The following is a 14,300-nucleotide window of genomic DNA, read 5'->3' as shown; positions in this document are numbered from 1 at the left end:
AGAAATCTCTGAGTAAAGGGAACTTTGCCTGAAAAAGGCTCAGGTGCCCAGCATCCTTACCCTGTAAGCCTCTGGATTCCTCTGATTGACTTGCTAGAGGCAAAAGACCAAGGGGATCAGGCTGGATATAATATGCTGAACTACCCTTGGCACTTTGGAAGCAAGAGGCCTAATTTCTCTCACTAAAGGACTTAATTTCACACATCTCTTTTTTTCATTAAGCATTCTTGCTGCTCAAACCCTTGGGTCTATTTTACTTTTACTTGTGGCCTTGGAATGATTTAAATTAGCCTGGGTGAGTTAATATTTAAATTTAGATCAGACATTTGACCATGGAAGAAATGATTTGCAATGCCCAATGAGGAGTTACTGCACTAGCCAGAAAAGTCAATTTTCTGTAAACAATTTGCATTTTCAATTCATAGAGTTTTTAGTGCTTGAAGTTACTTACTCCCATGTCCCAAATCACTCATTTTATAAATATAAAATCTGAGGCCCACAGAAAATCAAGGGACTTATGCAAAGTCATATTGTCAGTAAATGGCCAAACTAGGACTTGAACCCAGGGTTTTCTGAATGAAAGGCAATCACCCTAAGTGATAGCCTACTGATTTGCTAAAAGTAGTTTCTCTAAAACAATCAGGAATTTTAATATATGGGGGGAAAAAGGCAAAAAAACATTATTTTTTCCAGCCTATAATAGTTTTTCTAATATTTTAATACCTATTTGAGCAGATACTGATAAAAGTACATTTCAATGTTAAAAAAAATTATTACTTCACTAAATTAGCACATAAATTTTGATAGGTATGCTTGAGAAATGGCTGTTAGTAGCCAAAAAAGAAAACAAAAAAACGGGGATGAGGGAGGTCCTGGAAACAGACTAGCAATGTTTCCAGATATTCCCTATTGCGGGTCTCCAATTTTTTTTTTTTTTTTTTGAGAGGTTTTTGCTATAGGGTGCGTGAGGTCACCAAAAGGAGAGAGAGACAGAGAGGTAGAAAGTGAGAAATTGCCCCCCAGGGGTGATGGCCACGCCACAATCCCTTCTCCTTCATTCTCCTCTCATCCTCTCGGGATCTTGGGCAAGCACACACATGCACCCACCCAGTGTGAGTTTAAGCCGCCGGGTCTGGGACTCAAACCACGGTCAGCTACATGTGAATTCAGCGACATAGCCATTACGCTAACTGCTGGTCCCTGGGGTTCCAATGTGATAGACATGCACATATCACCAAAGTCATGACTTCTCTCTAAAGAACTGCTCTCAAATTACTTTTTTCCTTAGGAAAAAAAAATTCAGTTCTTTTTACTTGATGGGCTATTTTCATCAGAAGAAAATATCCTGATTCAGATAGGGCCTGGGCAGAGTCCCAGCAAAGTGGAGGGGGTCAGCCCATCACTCAGACAGGTCTAGATGTGGGCCTATGACCAAGTCCTCCAGGCTCTGTCTCCAGGGCTGAGCTCTCATGCAGTCGACTACATAGGAGTTCAACGACATAGCCATTATGCTAACTGCTGGTCCCCCATAAGACCTTTTGATGTGATTTTAAAAATGTCCAAATCTTTTCTATACATTAACTACTTTGAACCAAATTTTAGTTTCTGGAGAACAAGAAGAGTGTAGTGGTCAAGAGTAGAAATTCTAGGGGAAGAATTTCTGAGTTTAGGGACCAGCAGTTAGTGTAATGGCTATGTCGCTGAGCTCCCATGTAGTTGACCGCAGTTCGAGTCCCGGACCCCGCCGCTTTAACTCACTCTACGCACATGTTCGTGGTGCCCAAGATCCCAAGAGGGGAATGGAGGAGAAGAGATTGTGGCGTGGCCATCCCCCAGGGGGTGATTTCTCACTTTGTGTCTGTCTCTCTCTGTCTTTCAGGCGAGCACAAGTGCCCTATAGCAAAAAACCTCTCCAAAAAAAAAAGAGAGAGAAAAGAAAAAAAGAACTTCTGGGTTTAAATTTCAGAACCCCTGCTTCCTAACTGGGCTTTGTATGTGTTTGTTTTTTAAATAGATTTTTGCTATAGGGCACATACTCAACTGAGAGACAGAGACAGACAGACAGAAAATGAGAAATCACCCACCAAGGGAGCGGCCACACTGTAATTCCCTCTCCTCCACTCTCCTCTTAGGATCTTGGGCACACACACACCTAGCATGTTTTAATTCGCCAGGTCCAGGACTCAGACTGCAGTTGACCACATGGGAATCCAGTGCCTCAACCACTGTGCCACCTGCTGTTCCCCCTAGCTGGGTATATTAAACTATCTGCACCTCTGTGTCACTAGCTGTAAAATTTCGACAATAAGAGAATGTACTTCATTGAGCTGCACCAAAGACTTGAGGGAATAGGTCTACACTTACATTTTCCATACATACTACGTACACTATACATGTCAGAACACTGCCTGGCACAGTGCTTAGACTGTAATTTGATGGTTAAGTTTTAATAATTTAAACCAATTTAGTTTTAATAACCAGTAAATATATAGGTGGAGAATAGCACTATTCAGTAGAAATATAATGCAAGCTACAACTGTGACCCACAGACATCATTTTCAATGTTCTAGAATCCAATTGAAAAAATAAACAAGTAAAATTAATTAGTAATGTATTTCTTAAACCTATCAAAAACATTATTACTGCAACACATAAAAATGATGTAAAAAATCAGGGCCGACAGGTAGTGTGGTTAAAGGTGCTGGATTCCAAGAGTACCCAAGATCCCAAGAGGAGAATAGAGAAGAAGGGACTATGGCATCGCCAACCCCCCCCCAGGGGGTAATTTCTCACTTTCTGTCTTTGTCTCTCTCTGTCTTGCTGGTGAGCACAGACACCCTATAGCAAAACACCTCTCAAAAAAAAAAAAAAATCCAATAAATCACAAAAAAAGGAAAAAAAAAATCCAATAACCTAAAGCCAACGCTCACTGAAACAATCCTAGAAATATAGAGGAAAGTATTCTAATCTGGGGGTGAGAAAAAGTGGGTGCTAGGTCACCTTCGGGGCCTTCGAAAAGCCCTTTCCCTTTCTCAGGCCCTGGCTTCCCTATATTTAATTTAGGACTATATAATCCCTTTAGTCCTCCTAAAGTGCATCCATTCCAGCAACTCCATTTCTTGTTATTGCTTCCAATAAACAATCAATCTCTGTACTAAGCTAGATAAGAACTAACCTCACTTCCAGAAATGGTGAGCATACACCAGAGCAAGGGAGGCGTCTCCTCGCGGCCTGCAGATCTCCTGATTCTAAATGTCTTTGAAGGCACGTTTTTGTCTGTCTCTGGCTGTCCATGTTCCCCACTCCAACCAGCTGACCTTGACATCTGTACCCTGGTTCCCTCCATGCCCTCGTGTGGTCGCAAACGCCAAAGGAACTGAAAAACGAGCCTGCCCTTCTCCCGGTCCGCAGGAATGATCTGGTCGGAATGCAAGGAAATCTGGGAGGAGGGGCCGCGGGAGTACGTGCTGCACCTGTGGAACCTGCTGGACTTCGGCATGCTGTCCATCTTCGTGGCCTCCTTCACCGCGCGGTTCATGGCCTTCCTGAAGGCCAGCGAGGCCCAGCTGTACGTGGACCAGCACGTGCAGGACGACACGCTGCACAACGTCTCGCTTCCGCCGGAAGTAGCGTATTTCACCTATGGTGAGTAGGCGGAGGTTCCGCCCCATCCTGCTCATTTACCGGAAGTAGCCTTAACCTTGGCTGTGGCGGGTCTTCCCCGCTGGGATTTGCTCAACTGCCACTGCAGAACTCCCACCCCATTCTCTAAAATAAAGTCCTAGTCCTCCTGGTACAAATAGAATCTGCTGTCAGTGAGGCCAGCAGGTGGCGTGGTAGTTAAGGCACTGGATTCCCACATTGCTAACCAGGGTTCAAGCCACAGACCTGGTGTCTTGCTTTCTCACTTTTGGTCTCGTTCTGGTGAGTGTATGTGCCCTATAGCAAATTTATAAAATAATAATAAATCAATAAATAAAAAAATGTGGAATTAGTAGCAGTGAGAAATTAATTTTTGTGTTGAGAAGGGTGAGTTTGTTTTGGAAAGGTTCTTAGGACATTTCTGTAAGTTACTTTCATTTAAAGAAACATCTTATTTGTGATGTAGATCTGGAAGAACTAAAGGAATATGAATATACTTTGTGAAAAGGTTTGTTTGGAGAATTAAATAAAATAGTGCATGGAAGAGTGTTGCGCTACGCTATGGAAAATACTAAAAGCTCACTAAATGCTAACAGTAATTATCCCTACTATAACGTGGGTCAACTTCTTGTTCAAACACTTAAATTTCTGAACTTAAAGAGAAAAATAAGAGGGTAAAAGGGCAGTAGATATTTGTTGCTGTTACCAATAAAAAGTTGCTGGACATTTAGAAGGCATTCATTAATGATAGCAGCTACATGTTGAAGGGTTTCTGTGTCAAAAGTCCCTATTAGGGGGCTAGAGGATGGTATAGCAGTTACACTGCTGGACTCCCACATAGCCAAACGCATTTCAAGTCCTGGACCTGGTGGCTTGAAAATCACATCAAGTGCATGTGCATGTGTGGCCAAGATCCTGGGAGAAGAACGGATTGCAGCATGGCCATCTCCCCTTGGGGGTGATTTTTCACTTTCCCTCTCACTGTCTCTGTGTTTCTCTCTGTGTCTCTGTCTCTCTCTCTCTTTCTCTCTCTCTTTCTCTCTCTCTCCCTCCCTCCCTCCCTCCCTCCCTCTCTCTCTCCTGTGAGCACACACGCCTTAAGGCAAAAATCTCTTTAAAAAAAAAAAAAAATGAGTCCTTATTAGATGAAGCCAGAGGGCTCTTGTGACTTGTCATGGTGGTCACGTACAGTGACATCAACACAGGGTTGACCACATAATGCAAAAGTCAAGTTGCTGCTCATTTTTAATGTAGATTTTTAATGTAGATCCTGTTACCTGTAAATGTGGTAGGGAAACCCCCTTTGAAAAATGAATAATCTTATAGTATTACAAATCACCTTCCCCCACTTCCCACCATATGTTGGTTTAGCAAATTCAGACTTTCTGAAAAGAGAATGGACTTGCTTAGTTTCTGCTCTGCACTGCTAAGGTCCATCAAGCAAAGATGAGAAAATGTTGATATTACATGAGATACTTTTCTTAATGCCATGATTCAGGCTGAAGTATTGTCCACTGTGACTTCTGTTCCTTTATGGTTTGTATTAAGGTCTCATCCAAGCCAAAGCATAGCACATTATTGCTCTTGCTATTGTGTATTGTGGTTCACCCTGTGCCCTTGGAAATCTCTTCTATCTCTCAATGTTTACTTCAGTTATGGGGGAAGAGAGCCCTCTTGTGGCTGGCCTGACAAATGTTCCTTTCAACCTCTACCGCACCAAATAAGCAGATCCCAATTTTTCAGGTTGTGATAGGGCAATTTTTCTCATAGAAACGTCTCTAAGAAGAAAATCCATTTTTCCGAATCATCACAGTTCTGTTTGCTTTATACCCAGCACAACTCTTACAAGCCAGTCTGAGGAAAATATTTTTCCCTAAGTATTCTGACCTGGTCACCAGGATCTAACAGCTGCTGAATCTATCTTATTAGATGATAAGAGTGGCTTCTATTTGTGTAGCTGAGATTCAAGATGGTAAATTATAAGTGGCAAGAAAAAAAAAACGTTTCTTTTTGGTGTCTGTTTAACAGAAGGAACTACATCCTATTCTGTGTTATTTATCCATAGAGAGTGACAGATATATTGGAAAACACATCATTTGTTCTCCTTACTTGTCTTTCATGAAATTCTGAGTTATGACCTTGATAAGAACATAGAGTCTATAATGTTATTACATTTCCAAATGTAATTTAGAATGCACTACGTGAAACTTTGTGGACTAGTTTCCCTTATTAAAGGTTTCTTACTGCTCTCTATTATTATAATTATTTAACAGAGTCAAGCTTTGAAAATAAGGAATAATTTTTTTCCTTTTCTGTCTCCCTTGGGGTGCTGAGAATTGCTATGTAATATCCTTGCTATCTGCATTTACTGGGCTCTGAAAAGGACCCCATACCCCAAATCCAATCTTTAAAATGGCAATAATAATATCTACTCTCCAGGGCTATTGTGAAAATTACAGCTAATGTAAGTGTAAGGGCTAATTTAGGTTTCTCAATGTTTCTCAATTTAAGTTTCTCTTAACATTTCTCAACAGGGACACTATTGGCTTTTTTCAGCAGGGCAGTTTTCATGGTGTGGGTCTGTCTGGAGCATCTCAGGATATTAGCATCCCAGAAATACTTGTACCCAGTCATCGTGACTACTGCAGACACCCCCTACATTTCCCAGTTCACTGTCAGTCCCAGGATTCCTGCCCACCTGTCACTGAGCTATCATGGCAAACCTGCCTGACTGGTCACCACTGCTCTTTAGCCCTCATTCAATTAAGGAGCAAATTTCCCAGTATGTACCCTCTGAGAGAAAAACCCAATACTACTTTCCCAGTCTTTTTTTTTTTTTTTTTTTTTTAAGGGGGAGGGGTTTTTTTTTTTTTTTTTGCTATAGGGTGCATGCACTTGGTGGAGACACAGAGAAAGAGAAAAAATGAGAAATCATGGTCATGCTGTAATCCCTTCTCCACTCTACTCTCAGGATTTGGGGCACACACACATATATGCCCAGCATGAGTTTCAAGCTTCCAGGTCCAGGACTTGCACTGCAGTTGACCATGTGGGAGACCAGCACCTTAACCACTACACTACCTACTAGCCCCACCAGGCAATATTCTTAAGATTCCTGGTCTCAGGAACCAGCAGTTAGCGTAATGGCTATGTCGCTGGACTCCCACGTAGTTGACCGCAGTTCATGTCCCGGACCCGGTGGCTTAAAACTCACGCCGGGCGCGTGTGCGTGCGTGCCCAAGATCCCGAGAGGAGAATGGAGGAGAAGGGATTGTGGCGTGACCATCCCCCCTGGGGGGTGATTTCTTGCTTTCTGTCTCTATGTCTCTCTCTGTCTAGCGAGCACACGCGCCCTACAGTGAAAATCTCTCTCCAAAAAAAAAAAAAAAAAGATTCCTGGTCTCCATGTGAGTTCATTTGTTCTGACTTCTGGCTCATCTAAACTTGTGGTTAGGAGTTCATTCAGTCATTCAATAACCATTCATCAATACTTGATGTGTGCCAGACCCTGTTACAGCCAAGGAAAATGAAGCTCAAAAAGGTTAGGTGACTTGCCACTGAGTAGAAAGGACTATTTATTTATTTATTTATTTAGATTTTTACTATAGGGCATGTATACTCGCCAGAGAGACAGAGACAGAAAGTGAGAAATCACCCCCAGGGAAAATAGCCATGCCACAATCCCTTCTCCATTCTTCTCTTGGGATCTTGGGCACACACACACGTGCCCAACATAAGTTTCAAGTCACCAGGTCTGGGATTTGAACTGTGTTCAGCAATGTGGGAGTTCAGTGTCTTAACCACTATGCCACTTGCTGACCTTGAATAGTCACTTTCAACCTCAGGTTTGTCTGAGTCCAAAACCAGGATTTTCCCTGCCACTTCCTCGTGCTTTTCCTCACTGAGGGAGACAGCTCCTGTGTGTGAAGCTCAAACACTGTTAAAGAGGACAGAATTGCAAGCAGTCTGGTAAGTGCCACAACAGGGGTGTGCCCAGGATGCCATAGGAAGACACAGACAATAGGGAACCTGCCCAGCCTGTGTGTAAGGGAGTGGGGGAGCGGGATCACAGAAGGCTTCCTGAAAGAAGTGATGCTGCAGCAGAATATTGATGAGTGATTGAAAATTAATTAGACCTTGACATACTGGAAAGGTATTACAAACTGATGGGCTGGCACAATCCAAGAGAGGTAACACCTTCCATGCACTGGGATTAATTTAAGAAAAGGAGCAGGATGGCAGATGGTGTAGTTGGAGAGCTCTAAAGATGCCTAACTGGTTTCTCTTCTAGGACAGCTGTGTCTTCCCAGTGCATAACCAAGATTATTTTCTTTTAGCCAGGGACAAGTGGTGGCCTTCAGACCCTCAGATCATATCAGAAGGGCTGTATGCGATAGCTGTCGTACTGAGCTTCTCTCGCATTGCGTACATCCTGCCAGCCAACGAGAGTTTTGGGCCCCTGCAGATCTCCTTGGGAAGAACTGTGAAAGATATCTTCAAGTTCATGGTCATTTTCATCATGGTATTTGTGGCCTTCATGATTGGGATGTTCAACCTGTACTCTTACTACCGAGGTGCAAAGTACAACCCTGCGTTTACAACGTGAGTATCCCAGGGCTCGGCCCTGAGGGTCTCTCCGGAAGTCACTTACAGTGATTTCGTGCAAAGTCAGGTTTCTCTGGTATTTCTGAAGGATAAAAAGGCAACTTTATTCAATGCCAGCTTAGAGTTCAGGTTCAAGAGTTTGGAAGAACAAGAGAGCTGGGTTAAATCCTTACTTTGCCACTTGCGTGGCACAGAGCATGTAACTGAGCATGTTTGCTAGTTTCTTTGAGTTTTCATTGCCAACTTTAAAATGAGAATAATGGTACCTGCTTTATAGGGATAGTGTGAAGATTCAGTAAGATGATACAACTCACACAATAAATGCCCAATGAATGGAGGAATTATCATTATTACTAGTACTATTATTACTGTTGTCTTATCCTGTGTCACCTGGGCAAAACTTGAATGTCAATAGATTTATTGGCACAGGAAGTTAAAATCCATAGAAAATACCACAGGCTGAAAGAAAGTGAAGTATGGGAACAGGGTAAGTGAATAGAAAGTGTCGTGGCACAGGAGGTACGTGAAGTGGAGTATGGGGAGCAAACACCCACTGCTGCCCTGGCCACCGTCCACCAGAATCCACACCCTGGCATAACAGGCCTCTCTAGGGAGATTGTATGGAAATACCATATTTCAGAATACCCACCAGAATGAAAGATAACAAATATGGGGACCAGCAGTTGGCATAATGGCTATGTTGCTGGACTCCCATGTAGTCAACCATGGTTCGAGTCCTGAACCCAATGGATTATACTCATGCCAGGCATGTATGCATGCGTGCCCAAGATCCCAAGAGGAGAATGGAAGAGAAAGGATTTCAGCATGGCCATCTCCCCTGGGAGCTGATTTCTCGCTTTCTGTCTCTCTGTCTCTTTCTGACTTTCTGGCAAGCACATGCATACGCCCTATAGCAAAAACAAACAAACAAACAAACAAACAAAAAACTCTCAAAAAAAAAGAAAGATAACAAATATGTTAGTCAGACCTTTCCCCTCTACAGTCTCTTATTAGTCAAATTCAGTCCACAGGACATTAATTCACCTACACTTCCAAGGAGGCCACATCTGCACAGCTGGGAGGCAGGTCTGTGAGAGGTACCAATTAGCAGCTCTTTGTAACTGGCTGGACGAGCCAGTGCCTGATTGTGAGCACTGAGCAAGTCCTACTGCACCATGTCCCTCCATAGCAGGAGGGAAGGCCCAAGCCAGGGAGGCAAGAGACATGTATCCTAAGTGAGATACCACGGGTCAGCTTTAGCTCAAGCGGTTACTTCCTCAGTCTGGAGTTCCCATCCTAAGTGAGAGGCCAGGCACTGATACCTGGATCCAGAAGCAGCTGCCTTGGGGGCTCTATAATGAGCAACACAGTGGCACATGCCTCCCACCCCCAATCCCAAATGGAGGTGGTAAGAGAGCTCACGGAGCCTGTGTCCACAAAGATCCAAAGCTCTTCCCCTCCATGGGAGATGCCAGGAGGTCTCCTGGAGCCCCATCAATAGCACTGGGTAGGGTCTACTAGAAAAATCTTGCAGACCTAAATGTACATCTTGACACAGGCTGTCAAGGTTGCTGTCTGATTGGTTACCTTAAGTCAAATCACTTGATGTTCCTGAGCCTCTGTGCCCCCATCTATAAAATAGAAATAAGATTTCCAACTTATTAATAAATACCTTCTTGGATAAATGAGATAGTTTATGTAAAGTGCCTAAAACACAGATGTGTTTTTAGTCCATATCCTTCTTCAGCAACCCCCACCATCACCACCACCACTACCATCACCAATCCCAGAACTTCTTTCCTTCATCAAGCTCCTGACCTGAATCTGGAAAGAATAAGAGTCTAATCTCCAGACACCAGCTCAGCTGCTGATACCAATAGGGCTAAGCACTCCCTGACACTTGTCCCCAGGAAGCCCTGAGTGCCTAAAATTCCATTTTTCCAGTCAGCAGAAAAGACTGTGAGCCTCAGCCATGCAAGCACCCTGAGCAGTTCCCACCTTGCATTAGGCCTTACCTTACCCTTCTGGAGAAATCACCCATCAAGGACAGACACTTGTCTCTAAGAACCACAGGCAATGAACTCTATGCTGCTCAGCTCAGAATCAGGGCCTGTACTACCCCAGCTAGAACTATCAAGAAGGGTAAGACCTTGGCATTGCTGCACCATACAGAGAGACTTCAGAAGCCATAGAAAATAGAATTAAAGTACAAGGTTTTTGTTTTTTGTTTTTTAACTTTACCAGAGGGTATGTGCACTCACTAGAGAGAGACAGAGAGAGAGAGAGAGAGAAAGCACCACCATGAGAAATTGTCATGCTGCAATCCCTTCTCCATTCCACCCTTCTTTCAGGACTTTGGGCATACACACACACACATATATCCAATGTATTTCTCAACTGCTAGGTCCAGGACTCAAACCACACATCAGCCATGAGATTCAGCCTCTTTATTTTTTTTTACTTTTTAATTTTTTTTACTAGACGTTTTTGCTATAGGATGTGTGTGCTTGCCAGAAAGACAGAGAGATAGACAGAGAGACAGAAAGCGAGAAATCACCCCCCAGGGAGATAGCCATGCCATAACCCCTTCTCCTCCACTCTCATCTCGAAATCCTGGGCATGCATGCACACACACCCGGCATGAGTTTAAGCTATTGGGTCTGGGACTCAAACCGCGGTCGACTACATGGGAGTCTAGCAACATAGCCATTACGCTAACTGCTGGTCCCGAGATCCAGCCTCTTTAACCACCACACCAACTGCTGGCCCAAAGTACAAGTTTATTTTAGTGTTATAAAAACATCCATTTTTCATAATATGTCTTTTCTATGAATTTTTTTAAACCCTGTCTCTGAAACAAAGAAGTTGTTTGTGTGTCTACAGAGAGCAGGTGCCAGGCCCAATGCTGAGAAGTGCACCTGAGGGTACCTGGCATGGCCCCTCAGTCCATAGGCTATATTGGATCCTCAGCATCCCAAGAATCAGACTAGAGTCAGTCCGAGTTCTGCCTGTCACTGACTGTGTGGTCTTGGACAAGTGCTTAAATTCCCCTGGGCCTCAGTTCCCCCAGCTCTGAAATGAGAATACTCAGAGGGCCAACCTCACAGGATTGTCGTAAGGAACCAATGAAAAGAATTGGGATCAAACCAGGTGCTTACCACATAATGAGCCTTCAGTAAATGGCTGTGTTGCTAAGGGAGATGGTGAATAAGGGGTGGAGGGGGAAGGGTAAACTGCAAGAAGAGACACCTGGGCACTGATCTGGCCCTGTAGGACCCTTTCTGGACAGTGGCCTAGTGACACACTATCCACCAGCTCAGGACAGGGACATCACTGAATCAGCTGGACCTGCATATATCACTCTACTACTCCGTTATTAACTGTTGAAGGAATAATATCATCTTGGACCACTCCAAAGCAGATTTTCTCTAGATCTGCTCCAGGCAAAGCTAAATGTATCTGCTCGGCTCAGACGCATTGTTGGTAAACACAAAGAAGATGCCAGCCAATAAACCAAGGCCCTTACCCTCTGTGGTCAGGCCCTGATGTCCCTCCTGTGTTTCTAGTTTAGCATGGGGTATTTTTCATTAAATAATTCATGACTAAGAATAAGGAACTAAGCAGGAGAAACACCACCAAATATAAGGTTGGCAGGTCACAACAGCCAGCCTGGGCATCTGAGAGCATGGACTTCTGTCCCGTGTCTGCTGCCCTGAGGGTTCTGTGCACTTTCTTCCCTCCCCTTACTAAGAAGCTACATGCCTAACCCACAGTCCCTCAGGAAGTCAATGTCCCCCACACACAGTAAAATGAATCAGGACTCAGAGTAGGGCTGACCTGGCCACATTCTCAACTAGATGTGGTGCAGCTAATTTACAGAGGGAGAAAAGCAAGTGGCCTGGACTGGGGTTCTGGAGATCAGGAAGAGTCATGGGAAAGGCAAAAGTAGGAGAAAGGGACAAAGGAATGGGCTTGTCTCATGTGCTAGGAACTAAATGGAATTGTTCCAGAACAAGATCCCCAGCCAAAGAGGGTACCAGGCCTTCTAGGATGGGGAAAGGAGAAAAGGTAGGGAGACAGCAAGTGCAGTGAAGAAGGGACAGGATATTTATCGCCCTGGCAGCTCCTGAAATGGGATGTGTAGCTGTGAATAGGATTTGATTGAGCAGGAAAACAGTCAATAGAGCAGTGAAGTGGAGAGGAAAGAATGGATTTTTGTAAATGTCATCTTTTACCTTCAACTGCTCTCTGGAGCATGTCACCCCCAAGAGATCTTCTTTGATAATAAAATGGCCATTTGAGGATAAATGAGACTTGTGCCTTAAGGGACTCAAAGCTATTCTGTGTGCCAACTGTGCTGATGGTAAAGGCAAATGACCCACTAGGATGAATGTTTATTCCAGAATTACCTGTCCAGCTCAGGAGCTCCCCTTTGGCTCAACCGCAGGTGAGTGGTCTCCCCTCGTAGGGTAAGATAGGACTTCTACAGAATCTGTGTCTATAGACTTGGAAGACTCAATCCAACAGAAGGGAAATTTGTGTTGGAGCACACTGCAGGTATTCTCCAACCTTCACTTTTGACTCCCCTCAACCCCACTCTTGCCATGTTCAAGGGCATTTTATTTAAGGGCATCTTAGGTTCCTAAAGGGCAATTCAGGAGCCCACCTTGACAGTGAGCTATCCAGTGAACTGGAGGATGCTTTCTCATAAGACTCCTACCTTCACTGGCAGTTCCAGGCCAGCTCACAAGAGTCAGAGCCACCTGAGTCCTACCAAGTTATAGTACTGTCTGAAAGGGAGGAGAAGGGCAGACATTCTGATCCAAAGAGAAAATAAAAGAAAAAAGAAAAGAAGAGAAAAGGAGAGGAGAGGAGAGGAGAGGACAGGACAGGACAGGACAGGACAGGAGAGGAGAGGAGAGGAGAGGAGAGGAGAAAAAAAGAGAAGACCATCCCAACTCCCAGGCCTCAACCAAGCCTGGCCGTAACTGCTAGTGTGTTCCAGTTCCAGAATCACATACCTCCTTCCAAACCCCCAAATTCCCATTTCCTCCATTCAGCAGACCTTGGTGAAGGTACTAGAAGAAAACAGGTAGATCAAACTGGTTCAGCCTAAGGAAGCCTAAACTGAGGTCAGTGGTTTTCAAACAACACCAATATCACCTGGAGCAGTGGCTAAATTTGGGACTTCCCAGGTCCCACCTCTTAGAGCATTTAATTACAGCAGTTCCAGAGTAGGACCCAGAAATTTTCATTAACAAACCACTGGGAGATTCTGAAATAGATAAGTCTTAGGACCACAGGCTGAGAAATGCTAATCTAGACCCACCTCATCTTTGCACAGATGGGGAGATGGAAGCTGTTCTTAGCTTTTTGTGTTTAAAAAGCAGGGAGCTTGTTAACCTAAATATTTTTGTTAGAATTTCAGGCAGGTGTTTTAAGCATAAGCCACTGAGTAAATAGCCAGATGGGGCAGGAATGAGCCCAAGAGTCAGATGCCATAAGCATTCTCGATTTTTCAGCTTTCCTATACTTTAGAACCAAACATCTGGGTTATTTTTCACAGCCTCTTCCTTTTGGGGCTGGCCTAAAGGGACTGAGCAGGGCTGCTTTACAAGGGTCACTGTTTGACAAGCTGGGGCGTGTCTGGGCACAATAGGTAGTATACCTGCTGCCAGCTAATTATCTCAAAGCCACTTCTATTAGAAACTGAAAATGACCAAGGGGAGGAAGAAATGATGTTCAGACAAGTTTTTGCTCTCAGAGTACAAAATCTAAGTGTCCCAAGACATAGGTGAGGAAATTGGTGGTGGGGGGGGGGTGAGAATACACTCTCTTTAAGAAAATCTTTAGGGAAAGTTCTCAGTTCAGACTGTCGGGAATTTTGTTCTTAGTAGGAACATATCTTTGATTATGTGATGGAAACCAGTAGGCAAATAAGATTTGCTCTTTAAAGGTTTGTTTTATAGCTAACTTTGCTGAAATGCATACTCCATAACTATAGAGATAGTATGGAAACCTTGAGGACCAGGCACTCTGTCTACTATGTTAGA

General features: G+C 43.9%; 1 protein-coding gene across 1 annotated transcript in view; it reads left to right on the top strand.

The window, feature by feature from the left end:
* Window positions 1-14,300, top strand: part of TRPC7 (transient receptor potential cation channel subfamily C member 7) — a 168,094-nt gene that overhangs the window by 116,793 nt on the left and 37,001 nt on the right. The window contains 2 exon segments of the mRNA XM_027776423.1: window positions 3,412-3,645; window positions 7,980-8,244. Coding sequence (XP_027632224.1) covers window positions 3,412-3,645; window positions 7,980-8,244 — 499 coding nt within the window.

This window comes from Tupaia chinensis, unplaced genomic scaffold (genome assembly GCF_000334495.1).
Source record: "Tupaia chinensis unplaced genomic scaffold, TupChi_1.0 Scaffold000672_1, whole genome shotgun sequence".
Lineage (NCBI taxonomy): Eukaryota > Metazoa > Chordata > Mammalia > Scandentia > Tupaiidae > Tupaia > Tupaia belangeri.
Note: the sequence above shows the minus strand (reverse complement) of the source record. Positions and strands in the feature narration are given on the sequence as shown.